At 36.5% G+C, this 26629-nt stretch overlaps 1 protein-coding gene across 1 annotated transcript in view; it reads left to right on the plus strand.

The window, feature by feature from the left end:
• galnt18a (UDP-N-acetyl-alpha-D-galactosamine:polypeptide N-acetylgalactosaminyltransferase 18a) overlaps positions 1–26629 on the plus strand; it is a 149491-nt gene that overhangs the window by 66336 nt on the left and 56526 nt on the right. Inside the window, exons 4-6 of the mRNA XM_056451996.1 lie at positions 5529–5712; positions 14871–15068; positions 16795–16909. Of these exons, the coding sequence (XP_056307971.1) occupies positions 5529–5712; positions 14871–15068; positions 16795–16909 (497 nt within the window). The remainder of the gene's footprint in view (positions 1–5528; positions 5713–14870; positions 15069–16794; positions 16910–26629) is intronic.

The following is a 26629-nucleotide window of genomic DNA, read 5'->3' on the forward strand; positions in this document are numbered from 1 at the left end:
GATTGCTTGCCGCCGAACCGCGTCATAGCTTTTTTTTTTTTTTTTTTTTTTTATTAAAGCATTCAACAATACAGAAATTTACAGAAAAGGTACAAACCTTCAACAACAAAGGTAGAGAACAGAACAAAACAAAATTACAAACTAACGAATATGCCAGGGGGAATATGAATTACAAAAAGCACTTTAGATTTAAAGCAAGGTCACAGTGATGTTTACAAGATCACATACAATGCAGTCATCTGAGTATTATAAAAAAGAGAGAATATTGTAAGATTCACATAGTGTTACGGATTTTAAAGCTTTAACATTGCTGGAGGTAGAGATTGTATTTAAATAATATTTCAAATCTTTACAAAAAATAAGAAAAAGGGGCTTTACAGACAAAAATTTGCATTTATGTATAAAAAATTTTGCTAGTAAAATAAACAGATTTATTAGAAAATATTTATCTTTAACTTTATCAACATGATAAAAACCAAATAAAACATCCTTGTATGACAAAGAAAAATTATATAAAAGAGATACACGTATAAATAAACTGAATTCTTTCCAAAAAATCTTAATATGGGCACATTCCCAAAAAAGATGATCTACAGATTCATCTAGTATTCTGCAAAAGGCCGCGTCATAGCTCATAAGCATAAAGTTGACTTGATTTCAACTCTCCTCGACGCTCACACTGGCGAAGACGCGCCGCGCTGCTTCTCGCCGCTTATCGCCACCGGTTCTCATTGAAAATGAATGACTTCCGGCTACTTTGACGCTCTCACCGCTTTCGGTGTGAACGTACGGTTATAGTGCAGATACCGGCGGTAGTGGTGGGCAAAGCGAGGCTTCGTGAAACACTGAAACAGTTGAAGCAAATGTGTCGAAGCTTCGAAACGTTTCGAAACCCCACTCTACAGTGACGCCTAATGGTCATTTTTTATGCATTGCACTGGAACAGTTTCAGCAAATAACAGTTGAGCAAACAGAGGTATTAAACCCCACTTTGTAAAATCGAATCCTCAAGGGATATAGTGGAGTGGTTAGGGTTCCTGACTTCCATACGGAGGTTGTTGGTTCGAATCCAGGCTGATACAGTTATTTTGAAATGCTTAAATATCAGTTTGAGATGCTTTGCTTGTGTATCATTTTGTTTCAACATTGGTCTGACATCCGAATAAACACTTTGTGAATAAATATAGCATGTTTCGGTCATAAAACAGGGTTGTTGCTAGATCAGATACAGTTGTGGACAGAAGTTAACAAGAATTATTTATATTATTCATTAAATTTCCCATTTATTGTATTTTATTAATGTCTACCACAACTCTAAACCCAACCATCACAGTACTGTAAAATATTAATTATTGTTTTACAGTTACAAAAATGATGCTAAATTGATGGCGTATCAGCAGCTGTATCATATCTAGACTACACCATAAACAGTAACATGATGAAAATACATAAAATCACGATTTTGGAGTATTTGTACAAGTCGGGATTCGAACCCAAAAGTCATATGAATTCTGTTACAACATGCACACGCACAGTCCACTAGGCCATACATGTCATAAGCATCATGTTGACCCTATCAGTCAAATAGAGATTCTCCAAGTCTCGAAACGCTACTGAACTGATCAATGCTTTGAATCGCTTTAGTCACGTGGCCAGGTGTTTCGAAACACTTTAGTCACGTGACCTGGGTGTTTCGGATCATGCTTCGGTACAGTGTTTCGAAACACTTGCGCTTCGGGATCTCGACACAGTGTCGAAACGTCAGTTTCACGTCAGCCATCCCTAACCGGCGGTCAAGTGAGAAGTTCAGGGGCGTGGTTGATTTGACGTACAAGCGTTTGGTTGGAAGCTCCTCCTCTGGCTCCGTCAGGCAGTCCTTCTGCGCGTGCACAGGCTCCAATTTTAGCAGTCTTTTGCAACAGTTTGCGCCCGTCACGGAGGCGTTTTGCCCTCAAAGTGTTCAATGGGAAATGGGGCTGTTGCGACGTCCATATTTGATACAGTCATTGGTCGACATATAGCTCTCGCCGTGGTCGTCGGCGATACTGACGCGCCCAATCTCGAAAAATTAACTACGCGTTGCAAACGATCCGTAGCGCAAGCTCTTTGATTGGTCGGCTTGGTAGCGCTGATGAGTGTGGGCGGAGGTGAGAGCCAAGTGAGCCGGATGCAGCGAGTGTTAATAAGTGTGGAGTCCCGTGAAGAAGCACCGGATGGAGACTGTTGTTTTGTGTTAACCTTATAATTAAAGTTGTTGCACGTCCGCCGATTCCCACCTCAAAATGAGCGAGTTTGAGCCACTTGTACATTAAGGTAGCGTTCAGAAAAAACAAAACACCAGCGAAGAAACTCGACACAGAGGAACATAAACACCCACTGTCAGCTAGCGTTTCGGAAGTGTTATTGCAGAGCAACAGAAACAGCGGTCTCACCCAAAAAAAACCTCAAAAGTACATTCTGTTGTCCAACAGCAGCAATATTTGTCAAACTGTAGTGAGTATTAATCTGCTGACACTTAATGTGGGCGGAGTAATACAGAAGGGTGAGGAGGTTGTACGAGTATTGTTATTGCAAAATATCACACAGCTATCAGCCAATCTGATTCGAGAACCAGACAGAACTGTTGTATAAAATATATAATATAATATATCATGTCATATAATATAGTCTTACTTTTCAATAAGGTTTTATCTGTTAATGTTAGATAATGTATTTACGTACATAAAATAATAACAGACAATTTTTGCTTTACTGCAATTGAAATATACACACAACAGTAATTTAAACATAATATTTTACACTGAAGTATATGCACCCGCCTTTATATTTTAGAAACTGTGTCCCCACAAAGATTCATCCATTTTATTAGCCCTTACAATCGAAATGTTTGAACCCACTGTTTTCTGCAGAGACCTGCTGTCTTTACACCAGCGATGCGAGTTCATCTCAGGCTGATCAGAAAGCAGAGCCTTTGATTTGCTCTCGTCACCTCTGGAGTATTTGTTTTGTCCAGAATAATGACTTCGCAGTGGTTCTGTCGCATTGACCTTTTGCTTGGCGTGTGTGCGTGACACAGTCAGGGCCAGAATGGGTAATGTGTGGGGCAGAGTCGAGGTCTGGACGCTTCATTCTCCCTCAGATTGACAGCAGCTTCACGTCACACCATCTGGTTGCCATAGAGAGACAGGATGAAGGCTTTCTGTCTAATAAAAACAAACAGCATAGGAGACAGATGGGAGGAGAGTAATCGCCAGCCGACAGCAGCACACTCGCCCAATATCACAGACCGCTGGCAAATATTAGTGTCTGATGTTCATGGCATTTCACTTCATGTTCGTCATTCTTTGAGAGGTTGCGGTGGGAGTCTATATAAACGAATTTTGATTAGAATGTAATAAAAGTCAGGTACACGTGTCACCGCCATCTCCCTTCTTCATTTCTGCCGAGTACTCAAACTTTCTCCAAGGCCTCATGGGTGACTTGGGTAAACAGCAGGTATGAGATGCAGCTATTTAAACTGTGTGATATTTATCATCTATGATATTATTATTTGTTTTGGTAAAAAGTCACAGTATGTAATATTTACCACAAGAGGGTGCGTGTTCACAAGGCTTATACAAAGTCACACTAGTATCACCTTTTAGCTGCCTGTCACACTGGGTGGCAATTGAAGTCGCTTTTGGGCATTCCCACCTCGAAGTTGCCTTTATGATAAAGTTTATGATGATAATTACTGAGAGCAAATAAGTTTAGATGCCACTGAAAATAAACAGAGAATCAGAGAAAACACTAAATATGAATGTAAGCAGAACCTAAAATGCGTCTCAGCAGGGTGTTTTCACACCTCTACTTTGAAAAAAGTCAGTAAAGTGGGTAAGTGTATCTTTGTTTAGGTGGGAGTGTTGAGCGGCGAAAGAGGGAAGGGTTTGTATGAAAAGGTAAACTTCATTACGTGCTGATTTTCACAGCGGCAACACAAACACACACACAGGGGAGATAGACAGTGACTACGTTTACATGGACATCTGTGATCAAATTATTTGCCTTAATCTTAATAAGACAATAATATGATAAAGATGCTTAAATAAGTTGCTTTTGAATGTTCTTTTCATAATCCCGTTTTACATGTCAACAGGATTTACAGATCTTTCAGTCCATAATATTGTAGTTATATTACTGTAAAAACTAAATAATTTTGACTAAGGTATGTCTTTAAAAACTGAAAGAGTACTGCTGACGATACTAGCTAACTTTGCCATCTGAATAAACATAAACAAAGAACATTACCAAATCTGTAGAGACAGGACCATCAACACCAGGGGTAACTGTGTCTTTTTTTTAAAAGGAGACGAGTGGCAAATCCGGATTTCACCATTTCCAGATGCTGAAAGCTCTTGAGTAAAAAATGTTCCTTACAAACGTATTTGTGTGTGCTCTCATCGCAGGGATATGGAAACAAAACATTCGTTGCGACACATTTATAAATATAACACTGACGACCCATGTCTCCGAACAATTCTTCTTCTTCCACTTGTTTTAATTACGGTTGGAAACACAACGTGGTGTCTATCTAAAATTGAACAAATTAACAAATCGCAAATAACTGACGTTAATTATGCAGAGCAATAGTCTAGCATCTTCAGATCAGCTTGTCTTGACCCATAGACAGCCCTGTACACTGTACACTACCCTGTACCAAGATGGCAGCTCTATTGACACATTCATTTCAGTATCACTTTATTTTGATGGTCCCTTTTAATGCATTTTGTTGATTTTAAGTTACATTGCATCTACATGCCAACTAATTTTATTAGAATATAAGTAGACCGTTAGGTTGGGGTTAGGGGTAGGGTTAGTTCAAGTTGACATGTACTTGCAAAGTTTCTTATAATCAGTTAAATATCTGTTGAAGGTGCAGTATCAGCCGATATCAAGCAGTTAGTCTACTAATATTTAAATGAGAATTATTTGGCATGTAGTGGAAGTGCTACTTTTTAGAAATAGAATGTTCAATAGGGAACATCAAAATAAAGTTTTACCTTCATTTCAATAGACAATAATAGCCTATGCGACATCTAGTGTATAATGTTTATCTATAGGGTTATAAAGGGAGAAGCTTATGGACATCACTTACAGTAGTTGGAATGCCAGATCAATTCAAAATTCCAGTGGCCAATTAGGGTCATCGGGTGACTGAATAAGGGCAGCTGAGCTCAAATTACAGTTGGAGGCATCTTTTTTTAATTACTTTTTAATAGTAGGCAAATTGTTCACCTGCTACATTTCTAAATGAGTCAGCAGGTTTGATTTAATGATTCAAAATTGCATTCACCTAATGGCATTTTTAGCTTAACATTTATCACCAGCACAAACCAAAAATCTCCCTGTGTGATATATATTTTTACCTGTTATTGTAATTTAGAAAAAAAAATGCCCTAAAATACAGCAATCTCACATTTTTTTTCCATTATCACTTACTGTATTAAGAGATGCTTTTCAACAAATCACTCTTTCTCTTTATTTTACAGCAGAACTGTTGGAGAATCTTCAGAGGTTTGTGGACGAGACCAATCAGCAGCGGCGTGACTTCATTAAAGTGGTCCGCCATGAGAAGCAGGAGGGATTGATTCGCTCTCGGGTCAGTGGATGGAGAGCTGCAAGTGCCCCAATCGTCGCCCTGTTTGATGCACATGTTGAGTTCAGCATTGGCTGGTCAGTGTTACTAGATTTTAACGTCTTTTCATCATCAGTACTGAATATAAAACTGCCAAAGAGTCTTTATCTGTCTATCTGTTTATACCTATTGTTACCAAAAATGGGTTTTATTATAAAAAATGTACTGAGAAATAACCAATTATTATGTAGTAAAGTATATAGGCAAATTTAAATATTTCTGTCTTATTAGGTGGCATCTTTCAATTTTAATTTAATAATATAAAAGTAATAATTTGAAATAAACATTAAAAATTACAGAAAAAATAAATATAAATCAAACTATATACGTAACAAACATTTGTTTTTATTCATTTAAACTAATTATTTAAATAGTTATTTAATTAACTTGGTATTTTATTTCAATAGTTTATTCATAGTTAATTCATAACCTTATTATTTATATAGAAATGATTTGATAAATTGTTCATTTTTAATAACAGTATGTTAATAATAAATAAAAATAAAATAAGTAAAATAAATCAAAATAAAATAGTGTGGCTCAATTGTAGTACTTGATTTTAAAGTATGTTTCAAAGTATTAAAAAAAAAAAAACATTTGTCTAGCAGATTTATCACCATATGAACTAAAAAGAGTATGTTTTCTGTCTGAAGTTTTGATGCCCTCAAAATGATTTGGTTCAATTAAGTTCATTTTACCCTTGACTGAAAAAATGCAACCAAACACTACGACTTAATACAGTATAATCTTTCTCAGTGTGAAGTTTTTAATGAAACAAATGGCACATATTGTTTTTCTTCCAGTTAGAAACAAAAGCGAAAATACAATTATGCATTGTATCTACACTCACCGGCCAATTTATTGGGTACACGTTATTAGTACAGTGTTGGACCCCCTTTTGCCCTTAGAACTGCATTAATCCTTCTGGCATTGATTCAACAAGTTTCTGTAAATATTCCTCAAACATTTTGGTCCATATTGACATGATAACATCACGCAGTTGCTGCAGATTTGTCGGCTGCACATCTATGATGCGAATCTCCCGTTCCACCACATCCCAAAGGTGCTCTGTGGAGGCCATTTGAATACAGTGACCTCATTGTCATGTTCAAGAAACCAGTCTGAGAGGATTTGCGCTGTATGACATGAAGCGTTATCCTCCTGGAAGTAGCCATCAGAAGATGGGTACACTGTGGACATGTGCATGTGTTGACACGATGCTCAATTGGCTAATGGGCCCAAAATATGCCAAGAAAATATCCCCACCACAACATTGCACCACCACCACTAGCCTGAACTGTTGATACAAGGCAGGGTGGATCAATGCTTTCGTGTTGTTGGCAGAGAATTCTGACCCTACCATGCAAATGTTGCAGCAGAAATCGAGGCTCATCAGACCAGGCAAACATTTTTCCAATCTTCTATTATCCAATTTTGGTGAGCCTTTGCGACAACCGGTGTGGTCTTCTGCTGCTGTAGCCCATCTGCCTCAAGGTTGGACAAGCTGTGCATTCAGAAATGGTCTTCTGCATTCCTCGGTTACAATGAGTGCGTATTTGAGTTACTGTTGCCTTTCTATCAGCTCGAACCAGTCTGGCCATTCTCCTCTGACCTCTGGCATCAACAAGGCATTTTTGCCCACAGAACTGCCACTCACAGGATATTCACTGGATATTTTCTCTTTTTTGGACCATTCTCTGTAAACCCTAGAGATGGTTGTGCGTGAAAATCCCAGTACATCAGCAGTTTCTGAAATACTCAGACCAGCCTGTCTGGCACGTTCAAAGTCATTTAAATCACCTTTCTTTCTCATTCTGATGCTCGGTTTGAACTGCAGCAGATCGTCTTGACCATGTCTACATGCCTAAATGCATTGAGATGCTGCGATGTGATTGGCTGATTAGAAATTTGTGTTAACCTTATTAGACCGGTGGCTGGTGAGTGTATATTGTGACTTATTAGTAAAATGAGAATGTATGAAGTAATCATATTATACTGCTATTAATTAGAATATTGAATAAGTAATGAAATCAATGTAAGTTGTCCATAAATCTATTTTTATGTAAACGCTGGCATTAATTAATCTAGACAATATGCACAAAAAGTTTTTCACAAACTACTCTGAATGACTAGTGTGTTTTCATGACCAAGGTTCAACTTTTTGAAGCAATTCTGTTTTATTCCACTGTGTCTGATGTGACCAAACAGCATAAAAAAATAAAATATTACATACATTTGACAATAAAACTAGTCTTTTTCTAAAAACTAGTGTTTTTCTTAAAATGCCATTTTCTCCCTTTGGCATTCAAGCAAATATTAAACCCATCTAGCCTACAAATAAAGCCCTATTACTGCAAAGAAGCTCATATACGCACACAGTTTCATTTAAAATCAAGTCGTGCTGTTTTATTCACGCTGAGAATTTAGATTTGCTGTGAATGGGGTTTTTGCATGATGATGTTTTTGATCATTGTTTGTACAGAGAGCTCCTTCATTGCTCTTTTGACCCCAGTGTGAGGAAATACAAATGCATGCTTGCTCATTAAATGGAAAGTTCACCTAAAAGTGAAAAATTGCTAGTATTTTACTCACCTCAGGTCATCCATGATACTTTTTTCTCTTCAGTAGAACTTTAAAAAAGGATTTTAGCTGGGACTGTGGTGCTTGGTGATTTATAATTTGCAGGTTCACAGATACAAGTCAAAAAAGGGTTAGTTTACACAAAATTTGTAATCGTCAATTCAGTAGAAAATTATAGAAGATTTTTGTCTTGCCTACATCATGGCATGTGATTAACCTTTGTGCACTCTTCAAATTTAGTTTACCTTCTTTATTGTCTTGAATTGGAAATTTATCTTTGGCTTCACCACACAACCACATCAGCGTTCACATTATATATATCACATATATCACAGGAGAACAGGCAACACAAATACATTGAATATCATCTCATAAATCACATTAAAAGCTCAATTAACCCTATTAATACTTAAAACCCAGTATAGAACATTTCAATTTGGTAATGTCACGAACATTTCCTGCTTGCTGTCAAACTATTTCGGAACTGTAACAAGAGGCAATTTAATCATATCTTAATGTTAAAACAGCTGTCATAGCAATATTTAACAGTATGTGGACATTTCTGACGCTATGGAAATTAAAAATGTAATACAGGAATTAGGTTAGGACCAATGTTATCGTTTACATCCCTCAAAATGGTCTTTTCAAAATTCTAATAGCAGTCGGCACCATGGGACATTTGATACATTTGATTAGTTGGCTAAAATTAATGGCAAGAGCTAAAATCTTATATTTAAGGGATGGGAACAGTCTTCAATAATGGCATACTGCATGCTTTCTGTTTAATGCACTGGCAATTTTTACTACTCAACACAGTTTTTGCTTTTCCTTAATTGGCAACAGTCTATACCAGTGGTGCCCAAACTCAGTCCTGCAGGGCCGGTGTTCTGAAAGTTTAGTTCCAACCCTAATCAGTCACACCTGGGCTAACTAATCAAGCTCTTACTAGGCTTTCTAGAAATATCCATGCAGGTGTGTTTAGGCAAGTTGTAGCTAAAATCTGCTGGACACCGGCCCTCCAGAACAGAGTTTGGACCCCCGTGGTCTATACAATTCAATCATGTTAAAACTCACAACACTTTCAGCCAAATTCTTATGTACTATCTCCAGAATATCTTGACTCACTCCAGATTGTTGTAATCCCATAATAAGATATAATCTTACCATTGCTTTTTTTTTTTTTTTTAAATACACTCTACATTTCCAGCAAATGTCAATCCACTAACAATAAATGTTCCCAAATATTTAAAACATCCAACTGTCTCTATTTCATGTCCCTCAAGGACCAGAGGTTTCAACTCTTGAGTAAGAACTAGTATATTTCTGCTAATTATCATCTCCTTGGTTTTATTCAAGTTTATCTCCAGTGAACTCATTTTACACCAATTTTAAAGCAAATTTATATAATTATAGAACAATGTATCTCCCTCTGCTCCTGTTTTAGTCAACCGGCCGACAAGTGCCTTATCATCTGCATATTTAAATAACTTTAAACCTAAATCCTGGATCTTAAGTTCATTTGTGTAAAGAGAAAAAAGTAAGGATGATAAAATGCTTCCTTGTGGAGCTCCTGTATTTACGAATTGACTATTCCAAGAGTAAAAAATAATAAATTGACCTCTTCCCAACAGGGAAAACCACCAACAATTAAGGATGCATGATTATATGGTATATGCAAACAAAATATGTGAATATAATTTAAGTTAATGGGGCAAAAACAGCCACCAATATACTGTAATAAAAGGGTAGTAAATTTGCCCAGAGTGTATTGTTGAATTTTTACAAATTTTCAAAGCATTTTCTCAAAATGTGTCAAAAGAAGATTTTTCACCACAAATCAATCTATTTGCTGAAACACAGGGAAAGTTGAGGTCAAATTAAGGTGTAAACTCACCCCAGAGTGGATAAAAACATCCCCAACAGCACACAAGGGTTAAATTAACAGCAGATTTTCAGATTTTTGTGTGAACTATCCCTTTAACAAATGTCATTTTAAGCCAGTGTAAATGTTAATGTGAAGGCAGTGCTGTGTGTGGATGAAACGTCTGTTGTTTCAGCGCGTTTGCGATCCTGTGGGTGTGAGGCCAGGAATATGAGCAGAAGTGCCTGTCGACTGCAATTACAGTGCCAACCGCAGCTGTCAACTTACATACCTGTTAATTATTCCCTGCGCAACATGTCGAAAAAAGCACCTCTAAAGGACTTGGAAAGAGTCCAAAGTGTATCTTATGCATGTCAGCTTATTCCTATTCAAAATTTATGCTGCGTTCACTCGGTTCATAGGGGCTTCGGAAAGAGTGGATTAGTTCAGTGCTTTTTGTTCAGATATTTGTTAACTGTAATTATGTTAATGTTTTACATATTTGAATTAATTTATTTGAAAATGTAAAGTATTACATGTGGACAATAGTAATATATTACTATATGTAGTATGCAACCAAATAATATTAAAGAATGTTTAAGCTGCATGTAAAAAAATAGTGCTGGGCAAAGATTAATCACGAATAATTGCATATAAAATAAAAGTTTGTTTTGACGATGGATGTGTATGTATTATAAATATTCATTATGTGTATGTGACAAGCACATGCATAGAAACAAACCTATACAAAACAATTTTGTTATAAACATATTTAAATTTATATAAAATTAGTTTCATGTACATATACATTTTAAATCTATATAACATTTTCATATTTATGCATGCGTGTGTGTGTGTTTGTGTGTGTATGTATATGTATATATATATATATATATATATATATATATATATATATATATATATATATATATATATATATATATATATATATATATACACACACACCTAATAAATATACACAGTGCACACACATATATCAAAATCAACTTTTTTTAAAATGCGATTAACCACGATAAATTTTTGCCAAGCAGTAAAATAAATATAAATATATATTTAAATAATTATATCGTATAAAAAATTAATACAATAAAAATTTTATTCAGTAAAAATAATAAAAATAAATACATAATTATTATTACAGTTGACCTAAATAATAAAAAAAAAACAGTTTTCAAGTTAGTAACTCTTTAAAGAGTAAAGTTTTTTCACATTATCTATGAATGTACATATAAGCAATATCACAAGAGTAGCAGTGCAATGTGGCTGCATATCGGCCACCCATGTGCGTTAGTGTCTCACCAGTGATGATGTATAGCCACATCACACTGCTATGAGTGTGATATTACGTTTATACAACAATTCGAAGGCATAATCGTGTATATAAAAAAGAAAATCAAACACGGAAAGTCTCCGAATTCTTTTGTATGAGTGTAACGCCACGCCAGCAGAGGGAGCCCTCGCCCGACTACTGACTCAGCTCCGCTCCCTCTGCGGCTACTTCCTGTTTGTGCTGTATTTCAATGAGTGCTCAGGCCATGCTTCTTTGCGAAGTATTGCCAGTTTACCTGTCGTACCAAGCGTTGTTCCTAGTGACTTTCTTGACTGCATTCCTGTGTATGATCCTGTCTGCCTTGATCACGTACATTCTCTGTCTTTGCCCTTCTGATCTGTTTTGGACTGATTGTTGTTGCACTGATCCTCTGCCTGCATTATTACTACGTCTTCTGGATTTGCCCCTTTGCTTGTCGCTTGGTTTGGACTGCTTTCTTGTTACCGACTATTTGCCTGTTAATACGTTGATGTCTCTGTCTCACCCTTTTAATAAACTTCCGCACATGGATTCAAACAAAGCCTCAGCCTCCTCGTTACAATGAGGAACTACTTTCTTTTGCCATTTTTTAATCTGCAGCTGACATCAGAACGGAAACCGTTACTAATTCACCAACGTCACTTTAGAGCTAGTATTTGAATGGTTTTGTAGCGTAATATCTAAAGTGAAGACAAAACCTATTAGTTATTAGGCTGAACGGCATGAAATGCCATCTGTCTACAGATCTGTTGCAATTCTCTGTTGCAATCGGGAGATCACAATAATTAACCCCAAAAAAGCCAAAGCAACGCAATCACTACCTGATTACTGTTGTGTTGACGATAAGGAAAAACAGTTTCTTCTTTTTTTCTGTTTACTGAACTAGTAACTTTTATATGAACTAGTCTGAAGTAGCGAAAACAGGAGACTCATTAGAAACAGATGGCCAACAGAAAAGTAACTCAAAGAAAGTCACTCGTTGGTTATACAAAGAGTGGCCACCACAAAATACATACATTCCTAATATGTGAGTCCCATCTCACACTCAGCACACTACAATTCACCCTTCACTAAGCTCTGCCCTCCTTAGTTACTGTTGTTACGCCTGTCAAGCTTTCATGCCTGGCACGTCTATTACAATATGTATGCGCCAGTGTCAGACATTCCCAGGGATATAATTAGTCATTTTTGACGAACAGGTGAGAGATTACTAGCGTTACTAACCGATGAGGAAACACGCATGGACAGTGCTTCTACACAATGCATTCATAGAAAGAACAGCCAGAAAGGGGAAATTGATGGATTTGTGCTAAATATTAGCATCATTGACCCATAACAATGTACAGTGCCTATAACTGTCAGTATGTTTGTTTGCTTTTTATACCGTTTTTATTCTAATTTGCAGTTAAGTGGAAAAATAAATAAATAAATAAATAGATAAATAAATTTAAATGCAAATTAAAGTATGAATAGCAGAAGCGAACAAATACATTTTCGCTAACAGCAAATATTAATCAGACACCAAATATAAAAGCAGACACTAACCCGCTATAACATCGTCACCAATGACTAAATCTCCAAAAGACCGACGAAAACATCGGTGAATTGTAGCTCTGACATGGATATGAGGGTTATAGATGACTGAAAAACAGCAGCGGGTGAAGTATATTGATTGCAAGTGCTCAGTTTGTGATCATATCTCTGTTTTGTTCTGTTGATATGTAATCCAAATATTCGTAGCTTAAAACAGATGGAAATACTGTATGACTGGATTGTGCTCACTCTTACAGCTATTGCGAGGGCTTAAATGGAGCAGTGCTCATAATGTCGTGAGAAAATAAATAAAAAGACAGCTGTGAAACATAACCTGCTTTGTATTTTTATAGGAAACACAGTTTAGATCTTTTTAGGGTAAGAGGTGTGTGAGTTATTGCCGTCTATTACTGAATGTGTCAGGAATATCAAAAATAAAAAACAACTTAAGCCTAACGCTCTTTTAGTACCCCTCATTGCTTGACCCACGCTGGAATTTCTCCCCTTGGGTTTTAGGTTTTGGAAAGGAAAAAAAAATTCCACCACCCCATCCAAACTTTTAGGATACCAGTATCAGATTTGCACAATCCATATGCACAACGCTTTGGCTTGTTTCCCTCGCTTGAAAGCTTGACAGACCTCATGCGCGTAGCTACGGTTGCTAAGCTACGATTGGTATGTGGCGGTTTTTGGGTGGGGCTTAGCGAAGGGTCAATTACTATGGTATAAATACAGCACTACAACATACAATAGAGAGAGGGCAACTTAGAAAGTCATTTTCAAGTTTAATAATGATTAACTGTAGTTTAAAATTACGCTAGGTTTTTCCTCCTTTAAGGTCTTATTATGTTGTCTCTGTCACCATCTTGTGGATGGACGACATCAACCATGCTTGATCTGCTCAATGACAGGCTAATGGCTGCCGACGCGCTGTCTCTCAGAAATGATAAATAATTAAAAATAGGCACAATCCTTATGATTAAACTGCATAGTTGCAATCTAAACAACTACATTCTCACCTAAAAAAGCCTCAAAAGTACATTATGTTGTCCAGCAGCAGCAATATTTGTCAAACTGTAGAGTGTCCTCTGCTTGTTGCTGTATGTGGGTTTAGTAATACACAAGGTTGAAGAGTGAAGAAGCTGGACGAGTGCTGTTATTTGCAGAAAATTGCACGCTGTCAGCCATTCAGATTCAAGAACCAGACAGAACTATATATACAGTTACATAAATATAAATACTTAAAATAATAATAAATAACCCGCAATAGCTAATAATAACATCAATGATGCAAGATAATTTAATAGTAATAAAAGTACAAATAATACATAAAAATGTTTTATAGACACTAATTATTATTGTTCAGAATTAATATTTTAGGATACACAGTCAACTTAAAAATAGTAATACTATTAATAGATATTTAGGAATATGTATTATAAACAATTATAATTAAATTAACAAACTCTTAAACAAGAAAAAAGCTTATTTCTGCTCTGAATTCATTCTGCGCTCCGTCAGTTCATGCTTCTGGATTTTTCTTCTTGTTTCAATGCCGTTTTACAGAGTGACTCGAACAGCTTTTAGCTTGCCTGGGGACATTTCCAAAGTTCAAACCTAGCGCTAATACCTGCCTTTACAACTTCTGAGATGCTCTTTTAAAATACCACTATCTCTGACAATGACATTTTAAGTTTTAAATCGATGGGTTCTGAGAAGTCATTCCCTACTAAAGTAAAGACGGCGTTATAATCAAGTGTGAAATCACCTTTCACTTGCAGTGGAAAGAACTGCATTAAACATGGTATTTTGGGATATTGGGGATTAAATTGGATTAAACCAAAAAGTAGAACCCGTGAACTTAAAGCTTGTTCTGTTTCTGTTGTTTTAAGGGCTGAACCAATTCTTCACCGCATCCAAGAGGACCGAACACGGGTCATCTCGCCATCATTTGACAACATTAAATACGACACGTTTGAGATTGAAGAGTATCCGCTCTCTGCTCAAGGGTTCGACTGGGAACTGTGGTGCCGTTATCTAAACCCTCCCAAATCGTGGTGGATGCAGAAGAACCAGACTGCCCCAATCAGGTATTCAAGCAATCCGAGTTTGTTCTTGGTCAGCCATAACTGTAACCGATTCATAATTCAATGAATTCAATGAGGGAGTCAGTAAGCCATCAATGGTTCTGATTTATTAACTCATAATACTGATTCATTAACACTTTTTACTGATTCACCTAAAAGAAACAGTTCTTTAAAAATCATTTGTCAATGAATCTGACATTCCAGAACATCATGAGATAATATCTGATAAATCTGCTTTCATTTGCAAGTTTCAGACTGATTCATGAATTCATGCATCTGATGCACTCACTTAAAAAAAGTTAAAGAATCATTTTCACAGTAAATTGTAATTTCTGGCTTATAATGTATTTGTTGTGGTGCACACTTTAAACTCACATAGAAAGTTAACATGAAACCATTTTGGAAAATGAAACCTGACAGAGCCACTTTCACATGTTTCAAAAATGATTCATGAATCTTTTTGATTGAAAAGGGATAGCTCACCCCCAAAAAGTATAATTTCCTCACCATTTACACACTATTTACACTATTTACACAATATACACACTCAAGTGGTTTTGAAGTTTTGTGAATTTCTTTCTTCTGTTGAACACAAAACTAAACACTTTGAGGAATGCTGTAAAAAGCAGCCATTGACATTTATAGTAAAAAAAAAAAAATACTATGGAAGTCAATGTATATTTTTTAACAATCTTCAGTTTATTTTTCTTTGTGTTCAACAGAAGAAAGAAACTCAAACAGGTTTGGATTAGCTGGAGGATAAGTAAATTATGGTCGAATTTTGATTATTGAGTAAACTATCCCTTTAAAGCAAAATTCTTCTTCAGAATGATTTGACCATGAATCCGATATACTTTTAGTGTGTTCATTCATTCATTTTCCTTCGGCTTAGTTCCTTATTTATCAGGGGTCCCCACAGTGGAATGAACCGCCAACTTATCCAGCATATGTTTTTACACGGCGGATGCCCTTCCAGCTGCAACCCAGTACTGGGAAACACCCATACGCTCTCACATTCAAACTCATACGCTACGGCCAATTTTTAGTTGATCCAATTTACCTATAGCACATGTCTTTGGACTGTCAGCCTTTATATGTTGCGATCATGGGGAGAACATGCAATCTCCACACAGAAATGCTAACTTGTCCAACCGGGACTCAAACCAGCGAACTTATTGCTGTGAGGCGACAGTGCTAACCACTAAGCCAACATGTCACCCCCTTAGTGTGGTAATTTAGAACTATTTCATTTCTATCATTTAGGATTTAGAAAGTAACTGTCGTCACATCAAGAAAGCATATCTGAAGTTTTAAGTAACATGATACCCTATGAAACTGCATTCACAAGTTAAATCTGAGACTGCCTCATGAATCTTTTTACAAATTCTCTTGAAAAAAAGCTTATTTTATAGAATATTTTAACAGTAAACAGTGCTTACTGGCTCATAATGTGTTTGTTGTCTAGTGCAGGAAACACTGATACAAAATATAAGCAAATTTAGAAAGTAACTAGTGCCCCTAGACTCAAGTTTTAAAAGGCTGCTTCTTAAAAAAATCTTTTAACAATAAATCTGACTGTTGTTGTGTTCAGGAATAAGTGTCTTAAAAGTTGACTCAGAAAACTTTTGTTATCAGTTGTGAATGATTATATGAATGCATAAATGCAGTGTAGTATGTTCCCATGTGAGAACATTTGAGTTCATTGTTTGTGTGTCTCCTCTCCCAACAGAAGTCCTGCTCTGATCGGCTGCTTTGTAGTGGATAGGGAGTATTTTGAGGAGATTGGCTTGCTGGATGAAGGGATGGAAGTTTACGGCGGGGAGAACGTGGAGCTGGGGATCAGGGTAAGAGATATTCATCCTGCCTGCAAGAGCTCTGAAAGTGCAGCAGGAGACAGGATGTCTGGAGTTTGAGTAGATGAGTAGACGCATGTCACTGAATAATGCTGTTTCATCTGATGAAAAGATGCTTTATGCAGGTGGTTCTTTGAGGGCAGGAGGGTATGTGGGGCTTTGCAGCCTCAGGTTACAGATAGGTGTGCGTGTGTGTTAAGGCTGCATGATATTTTAAAATACAATCTGTAACGCAATATGGCGTAGTGCGTTTGCCAAATGAAATAATTGTATGCACCACTGCTTTCAAAGGGATTTGCTTTCAGACTGCATTTGTGAAAAGGAACACATACGTTTTTTGAAAAAACCTGCAGTGCATGTTTTTATTTGCCAGATAATTAAATATTAGTATTTTTAATTGTATGATTCATTTTAAATAATTAAATTATGGGGCACCTTCCTTAAAAAATCCTACTCACTCCATAATTCTTCTGTCCAAATTCAGCTATTCAAGTATGGAGCGTAGTATATTTTTAATTATGTATTACAATATCTGGGGAAATTTTATGTTTGCATTTGTCAAAATGTACATTTTCTGCAGGTGTTCTTGTGCTTGTAATTTGGCTAGTTCAGGCCTGTCTTTGGTAAAAATGAAATTATACCCAAATCATCAGTAGATAGCACTACACTGTAAAAAACTGTGTAAAAATCTAAATGATCCGTTTTCTGTATTTTGTGATTCATGTTTTATTTTTTTATGTTTTCTCGTTTATTTATGCTTTTAAATTGCATTATGGGACTTAGATCTCTCTTCCAACAACTTTTAATATTGAAAAGTTCGAAAAAGTGACTTTTATGAGCATTTTTAATAGTTTAAAGGGGTAGTCCACTACAATATCATGTTTTAAAATTTAGTTAATGTGTAATGTACAGTAGCAGTGTGAAAACAACATCTCTGAATGTAATACCTTCAAAGTTCAATGCAAAGGGAGACATTGACTTTAAAGAGTTACAAACGCTTCAGGCTATGCGCATTCAACACGCGCATACACCCCACGCAGCAAAAGGGCGTGACCAGAGGAGTTGTAATGCTGTTATGTAGCAGAGAAAGCTAAAATGCCGTCTAAACGCTTCTATTTCCACAGAGCTTGTTCTGTTTCTGTATTTGGACTTCTAAAGGACACAACGTGCTTACAATTTAATTTTAATTATGTTCAAGAGAATTATTTAAAAAATATATAGCTAGCATTTGACAAAGGACAGCTTCCAGAATCTCTCCCAGTTCAGTGCTGGATTCGGCTAAAAACTCCTCAAAGTAGCAGCTCCAACCATAATAGAAGAAGCTGTGGATTGTGAGCCACAACCTGTAAGTATTTTTATTTGTTAAAATTGATTTAAGCCATGCATAATATCTAGCGTTAATTGTATGTTGTAGCGAGAATGTAAACAACAGGAAATGGTGTTTGGCACCGCTAACAATTTAGCTACAAAATCATATTTATCCGTCAAACCGCTGTAAATAGCCATAATCTTCACCAGCGCTGCAGTGTCTGCATTGGAGGCGTGATGCTTTTACTGGTGACATGGAGCCGATCCGCGAATCACAGCACATTATATTAGCTGATCAATCAGAGCCTCTTGAGGATGAGCCTTTCTAAGGAACTTGGAAATATGACAGTCGTTTTCATGTTAGCTGAGTAGCTGTATATAATCAAATTAAGATTTATGAAAAAATTATGTGATTTTCTACAAATGAAGCATGAGCACACATTTATTAAATGACTAAAATGTCAATAAAGGTCACTTTGTTAAACGATAGAGTTGAATTTTAAATATCAAAAGTAAACAGATAAACAGCCCATAATGCAATTCTAGTCTTTACAAGTGATTAACTGAATCATTCATTCAAATGACTCATTCAAAACAGCTGATTCATTCAGAAATACATTAAAAACTAGATTTATGTCAACATATTATTAGGGTTGGGTACCGAAACCCGGTGCCATTATGGCACGGTATCTTTGTAACCGGTATGCACCGAACCAAATCAGCATATGAATTTCGGTGCCTAATTCCTGTGCCACTGGTGCTGCGACAAGAACGTGAAGCAGGTCTCTCACCAGAAGTGCCACGCAGTGCCATACATTTTAGAATTCTAAACATAAGTTTCTATCAGGGTACACACACCGGCACCGCAAGTTGGCGGCTGTCTCGCGGCACCCAGCCACGACTCAGGACACTGTTCATATTTCTGCCGCGCCACAGAGCGCCATCTGAATAGTTTCATTTTAAATTACATGCGAATGTGCTCGTCTGGTGTGTGATACTTTCAACTGTCATACGCGCGCCGTGTCGCGGCTCTGAGCGGCGCATCCGGTGTGTGATGCCCTTATTAAGCATCAAGGGGTGCATCAAAGGCACACGCGTTGTGTCACACCATCTCAAAATATTTAATTCTAAACAGCTTTGAGGGATACGGACACCGTCAGCAATGTCAGGCGTTTGTTCTTGTTGCTTATAGAAGGCAAAGCGTGCAGTACGGCGCATGCGGTGAGCGACTCCCTTCATCAACACGCATGATTGCATTCATCTAATTTGCTTAAACTAAGCATTCTAAAGTATGGCTATATTTTACAAGCAAGTTTTCTGACACACCAGCATGCAGCAGATGCTTTGAAAAAGTTGCGTGTAAGGGGGCAAACACGTCAAACTTATGAAATTTGAGGGCTCATGGAATCAACTTAAAGGTGAGGAATGGACTGTCTTTGACAGCTTGTGACATCATCTGGCACTTTCAGTGAGCACGTTTACATGGACACCAATACTCTGATTTTAATATTATTAAGACAATCATCTGATTGAGAGTCTACCACGTAAATTATGATTTTTGATTATCTTAAAGGACCACGGACACAAACCACAGAGGAAACATTTATAGACTGGAGACGCAATGACGTTAATGGATCTATGTGCTATAACATGTAACTGGGAATCATGAATGTAACATTCAAAAAGCAACTCATGTAAACACCTGAATCATATTATTGTCTTATTCAGATTAAGGCAAGTCATTAGATCACTGATGTCCATGTAAAAGTAGTCACAAGCCCAAAACTCAGAAAAAAGGTGTTCCCTGATTTGCATGACAGCCTTTCCACAGGTTAGTAGTAAGCTAATGTAATGTTAATAGCATATAGCAAATCTTGCATTCACGCTAACAAACAAATGATCAAAAAAATATTAATGTAATCATTATAATGATTAAAATAATTGGGGTTTTTTTTGTCAAATAATTTTGTGGCTAAAAAGTATCGGTTCAAGAACCGTTTTGGCACCGGTACCGTTTTAAAAGTATCGATTTAGCACCAGTATTGAAATAACCCCAAACGATACCCAACCCTACATATTAGTTCAAAACCAGGTTATTATTGAAATTAAACATTGTGGTGTTGCTCTGAGTTGTACAAATGTGGTTGATAATTCTTATTTTTTATAAGAAAAGCAGAAAAAACAGACAATATTGTGTCTAAAATGTAACTTAATATTTAATGAACTGTTGTATATAACATTTGCGATGGCTCTCCTGCTGTGTTAGTTGATAAAATGGTATTTTCACTATGACATATCTTGTAAATAAAAACAGATGCCCATATTTCACAATTCCAATAGTCTTCATCATGCAGTTAATGCATGCCAACATTCAAGATGCGTTTTGTATTGTAAAAAAAAGGAGTTACGTATTTGTAATTTCAACTTGTATATTGTCCAAACAAGTTACCATGCAATGTTATCATCAATATAGAATAAAACTTCCTTTTAATATTGCAAAAAACAAAATATCTCTTCTTCCAGCCATACTGTCTCATTGCACACAATTAAAGTGCAGTTCACTGCAACTCACTAATAATAACCTGCCAAAGCAACTCCTAACCTCTTTTACGCATGTACGAAGCCCCATTGAGACTCTGCCAGCTCCCATCAGCCCAAACGGCTCTGTAATTACCCTCGGCAACCACAGTCTGAGCCCAGGCTGTGAATGGAGCTCGACTAAGCGGACACATGGACACTCGCTCTCACTGTGATTTGGCCTTGCAAAGTTGCAATCACTCGACGTGGGGTGCACTTCAACAATACTGAGCGGATCAAACCTCCCATTAAATACACAGATGTCTGTTGAGTGAGTTTTTCTGGTTGCGTCATTAATGCGAAACTGCAACTGTCTGTTTTGAGTTCTGTTTTTTTAGCTTTTCATAAAGTGTCATGTAAAACCTGATCGGTTCATAGGATGCAAAACATTTGTCAGATCAAAAAATGAAGTAAACAAATTTTTTTTACAATAGAAAAACTTCCCCAGCCGGCATTTCAGCGGTGATTCAACGTTGAATCAATGTCAGGTCTATGGTTCAATCAACATTGAATTACCTTTTGATTTTGCAAATTGGATCAACGTTGACATGGTGATGTTAATTCACTGTCGAACCACCACCGTTAATTCACCATTGAAATCGCAACGTAGTTTCACGCTCTTCCCTCCATCATGGGTGAATTATTGTCATTCTGTAAACGTTTGAATGAAGATTGAATTACCTTTTGGTTTCGCAAATTGGATCAACGTTGATATCTTGATGCATTTTCACTGTCATACATTTCAACGTAGGTTAAACATTAATTACTTTTAATACCAACATAATTTTATTTTGGACTAATTTTATTTAGTTATTTTGTGATGACTAGGCTCACATGGAATCTGTGCCCACAGAAATCTGCAGATTCTTTTAGCCCATCATTGAGTCTATTTATTCAATTATGTAAATATGTGTAAATATTTTTTATTCAGGTTTATATATATAATTTTTCTAATTATTGAATAATATGCATATGGTTATATGATTTATATACAATACAGTTTGTAAAGTTCAGCCTCTGAATTACACTACATTTCAACAGGGTTCTATTTTAAGGATGGAAAAATATGCTCTACACCCTGTCACATGGTCTAACAGGGTTGTGCTATTTCTCTTAATGAGTTATGGGTGTGTGTTGAGCATAATGTGCATTAAACCAATCAGTGTCTCATCTCTCATTCCCTTTAAAAGTCAGTTGCGTTGCGCCATGGTGCATTTGCTTTTTACATGGCAGACTTTGTAAGTGGAAAAACTGAATGCTTCACTAGTGAGAAAACAGTTAAATAGAGCATCTGCAGCATGAGGATAAAGAATGAGCCTCCTCCATTCAGCCTCTTTATTTTCTCCTTGCTTTACTTTTACTCTTTAATTTACTCCTTTACTTCCATGGATAAGGTAACGGTGTTGTACTCACTCAACAGAAGACATTCATTAGCCTACATATTTAATTTCGTTTAAGCACAAAGATTTGTTTCCAAACTATTTCTAAATTCAGTTCTAATTTCCAGCAAACCAATAAATGAACAACAATAACGAAGTGTGGTCAAACAACTGAGTTATATCCAAACACGCATCCTATTTTTATGACCCATATGGTGATGCATACTTCTCCAACACCCGACAGGTGGACAAATCTAAACATCTTTTATTAAAACAAATATAAATATGCATATAATAAATAAAACTCATAATAACACTAATAACATTATAATAAAAATCCATATTGTCAAGAATAAGCTGAAAAAAGCCTCCCGAGATGAAGGCAGCGGTTTTTATATTTATGTAGTAAATAATAATTCTTGTAACATTTTAATCCTTTATTTTTTTTCATATGTAAAGTTATGAAATGGTATTGCTATACATCGTGTGTGTATTAAGCATTTAAATCTGCATAGGTGCAGAAGTAACTTTACCAAGGCGCATAACTTTAAACCAGCTTTTGGTCAACGGCACATTCCATCTCAGTTTCTCAGAATAGCAATGTGCCAACAATGCGGTTAACACATCTTCTTTATACACCAGAACACCCATGAGTCCACAAAGCGGCGCAAATTAATTTGCAATTTAAAGGGCACCTATGGTGAAAAATCTACTTTTCAAGCTGTTTGGACAGACATATGTGCATGTATGGTGTATAGGCCGTCATATTGGGGTGAAATAAACACACCCAGTCCTTTTTTTTCAAATTTAACAACATAAAAACAGTGGACCAATTGGAGCAGTTTTCAGATCGTCCGCAACTTTACGTAGGAGTGTGGTCCCCCCGCCCACTGAATTGATTGACAGCTGCGAGTGTTAACATGTCCCGGTAGTCACTTGTATAATCATATCAGCAAGAGAGCAAAGCAACCGGGAATAAAAGGGGTGTTGAGTTTGCTAGGTTCATCAATCATCATCAAATGTGATCAAGAGTAAGTTTCACATGTTTAAAATGTTTTAAAACAGAGCATGTGTGTAGTGAATGACAGCGATTTTAGCTTAGCTTTACTTCATCAGCACAGCCACGTCTCAGAACAATTTTAAAGGAAGACGCTTCAATCGTGGTTTGTGGACGTTAAATCAGGTTTATTTTGTTCATTAACATAACAGATATTCATACAGCAGTGAAAATTTACCTGTTTCCTGTCACATATGCATGCAAAAAGAGTGCAAAGCTAAAGGGGCACTCTGTCTGTCTGTGTGTGTGTGTGTGCGTGTGTGTGTGTGTGTGTGTGTGTGCGTGCGTGCGTGCGTGCATGCGTTCGTGTGTGCGTGTGTGTGTGCGCACCTTCATCTGTGTGTGCACGCGTGAACTTTGTGTGACTCTGCATGCAACAGCACAATAAATACTCATTGGTAAAGTTCTTACTGTAGTATTTCTCACAAACGCTACGTGAGATCAGCTTCCTTTATGTCTGTCTGTTGTCTGACGCAGCCGAGGGAGAAGATTAAGGCACGCAGAAAGGCACGTAGAACGGTGGGCGGGGAGGACTAGCCTTAAAGGAGCAGTACACCAAAACCGCAACCCAGTGAAAAAATGTATAAATAGGACTTTAATAAAAGGTATAATAAAAAAATCTGATGGGTCTTTTGAGCTGAAACTTTACAGAAACATTCTGGAGACGCAAAACACTTATATTAAATCTGAAAAAAGGACTAACCTAGGTGCCCTTTAAACAATGTGGCGCAAAAAAAGGTGAAAATTAGGCTTGCGCTGGTCTGAAAATAGCAACAAATCACATCAAACACATCTTGCGCCTTGGCAGGCCCTGAATGATAGATATGATAAATTCACTTTAATAGTTAATGTAACTTTGTATTTAGTGTAATAAACTTACGTGAGAAAACTCATTTATTTTAAATCATTTAACTGTTTTTTTCAATGTAATATAAAAAAAGCATCTACAATACACATTTATGTGTTTATTTTGTGACACTTTATCAATTTCAATAACAGTCCATATTTTTAAAGATTAAAAATTTAAAGAGGTTTTAAAGAATTTTTTTCTCCTGCGCTGAGCTATAAATCTCCACTTTCACCAAACTTCACACTCTTACTCATATCAGTATTCTGAAGTACAGATATTTGTGCTACAAATGTATACGAATAAGAGCTTGTTTTATGAAATCATCTCAGATTTGTATGTTTAAACATCATTTAGAGAACTTGTAATACAATTTTTGCAATTCTTGATGTAATCATTTAACTATTTATAGTTTATTGATCCTTTTCATCTGCAGTGTTTTGCGTTAAAGGGATAATTCACCCAGAACTGAAACTTCTGTCATTATTTACTCTCCCTTCACTTCTTCCAAACCTGTTTGAGTTTCTTTTTTCTCAAAAAAATATTTTGAAGAAAGTTGAAAACCTATAAACATTTACTTCCAAAGTACTTTGTTTTTCCTACTATAGATGTCAATGGTTACAGGTTTTCATTCATTCATTCATTCATTTTCCTTCGTCTTAGTCCCTTATTTATAAGGGGTCTCCGCAGCAGAATGAACCACCAACTATTCCAGTATATGTTTTTTGCAGCAGATGCACTTCCAGCTGCAACTCAGTACTGGGAAACACCCATACACTCTCACATTCACACACATACAATATGGCCAATTTAGTTTATTCACTTATAGCGCATGTCCTTGGGAAACCCACACAATCACAGGGAGAACATGCAAACTTAATACAGAAATGCCAACTGGCCCAGCCAGTACACAAACCAACGACCTTCTTGCTGTAATGTGACAGTTCTAACCACTGAGCCACCGTGCTGCCCCTACAGGCTTTCAGCTTTCTTTAAAATTCTTTTGTTTTTAACCGAATAAAAAAATGTAAAAGATTAGTAACAAGTCAGGGGTGAGTAAATCATTTCTGGGTGAACTATCCCTTTAAAATTAAGAGCTCATCGAGGAGAAGGGTAATGGAGATGTTTTGGACTCTGTGTGTGTGCTGGGATTGAGGATATTGGCCCTCAACATCTGTTCATACAGCTGTGTCTCTACAGCTTATTTCCACACTTTCCTCTTCTGAGCTCCACCGTGGTCTCCAATCTCCAAAACACAGCATCGCACAAATGTTGCAGTCCCGCAGTGTTTAGTGGAGGACGTTCCAAACAAGGGGAAAACAATTCAGAAAGTTTGTTTATTGATTTGTAATATTTATTGATTTGATTTGTATTGATTATTGAAGTAGGGTTTTAAACGACTGGAATTTTGGTATGATATAGAAATCAAAGTATTTGTTGCTTGGATGTTAGTTTGTGTGTGTGCGTATGTAAATATAAATTGTATAATGTTAATAAATATAACATTTGTTAATGACATATTTATATTTGTAATTTTTTTTTAAAAATTGCAGTTATTGTATTACATATTTTGCCAAAAAAAAAACAAAACACTGATAAACTTAGAATAAACTAGAGCTACATTTAAAGCAGACCAAATGAGTCTGAAAAGATTTTCCTGAAAGTTTTGTCAGAGATGTATTTTTTTTTATTCATTTCAGAATTGCTTTATTAGCATGACTGTAAATGATACAATATTGCCAAAGCTTGAAGTAAGAAGACAAATATAAAACTACAATAACATATCAGAATAAGAATAGAAACTAAATATCATAATAATTCAAACTGAAGTAAACAATGTAAGAAATAAGATCATGTGAACATTTCAGACCACAGTGTTTGACATCTAAACAAGCACACAGACAAAGGGTCACTCTGGTAGACAGTTGGTAAGCATACAGTAATACATACATGACACACACACACACATAATTGAGTTTATCTACTGTCTCTCAGGCTGTGGCACATCCACACATATCTGGCAGCCGTTGCTGCTGTCTGTCCCTCTCTTAAAATAATTTTCATTTGGTCCTCTTCAGCCATGTATAGAAAGTTCTCTCTGTAGTTTGTTGAAATATGTGTCTCGGGTTGATTTAAAGTGTTGGCAGTGAAGGAGAAAGTGCACCTCTGTCTCGATCTCGCCTGTCCTACAGTGAACACACACTCTCTGTTCTGTAGGTTTCCAGCTCTTTTTATTTTATTTTTTTATTTCTCACATTTTGTCAATCATATTTGCCCGCTGCCTCTGAAACCTTTGCCTGTCCGAAAATTCAGTTCGATTTTTTTTTTTTTTCAGGTTTTTGCATCCATAGCAACCGTTTTAACAGGTGTGATTTAGAGCCACCGTACAAATGAAAGTCAAAATCTTGTATGGTTTTTGGCAAATGATCCTCTTCATCTCCAGCACAGAGCAGTTAATGACAAACCTCAAAATGTAAACACAGATTGAGGCGTATGATTAAGATCCTTGTGTAGCCTATACTGTATGCTGGTTTCAATGCCAG

The sequence above is a fragment of the Danio aesculapii genome, chromosome 25 (assembly GCF_903798145.1).
Source record: "Danio aesculapii chromosome 25, fDanAes4.1, whole genome shotgun sequence".
Classification (NCBI taxonomy): domain Eukaryota; kingdom Metazoa; phylum Chordata; class Actinopteri; order Cypriniformes; family Danionidae; genus Danio; species Danio aesculapii.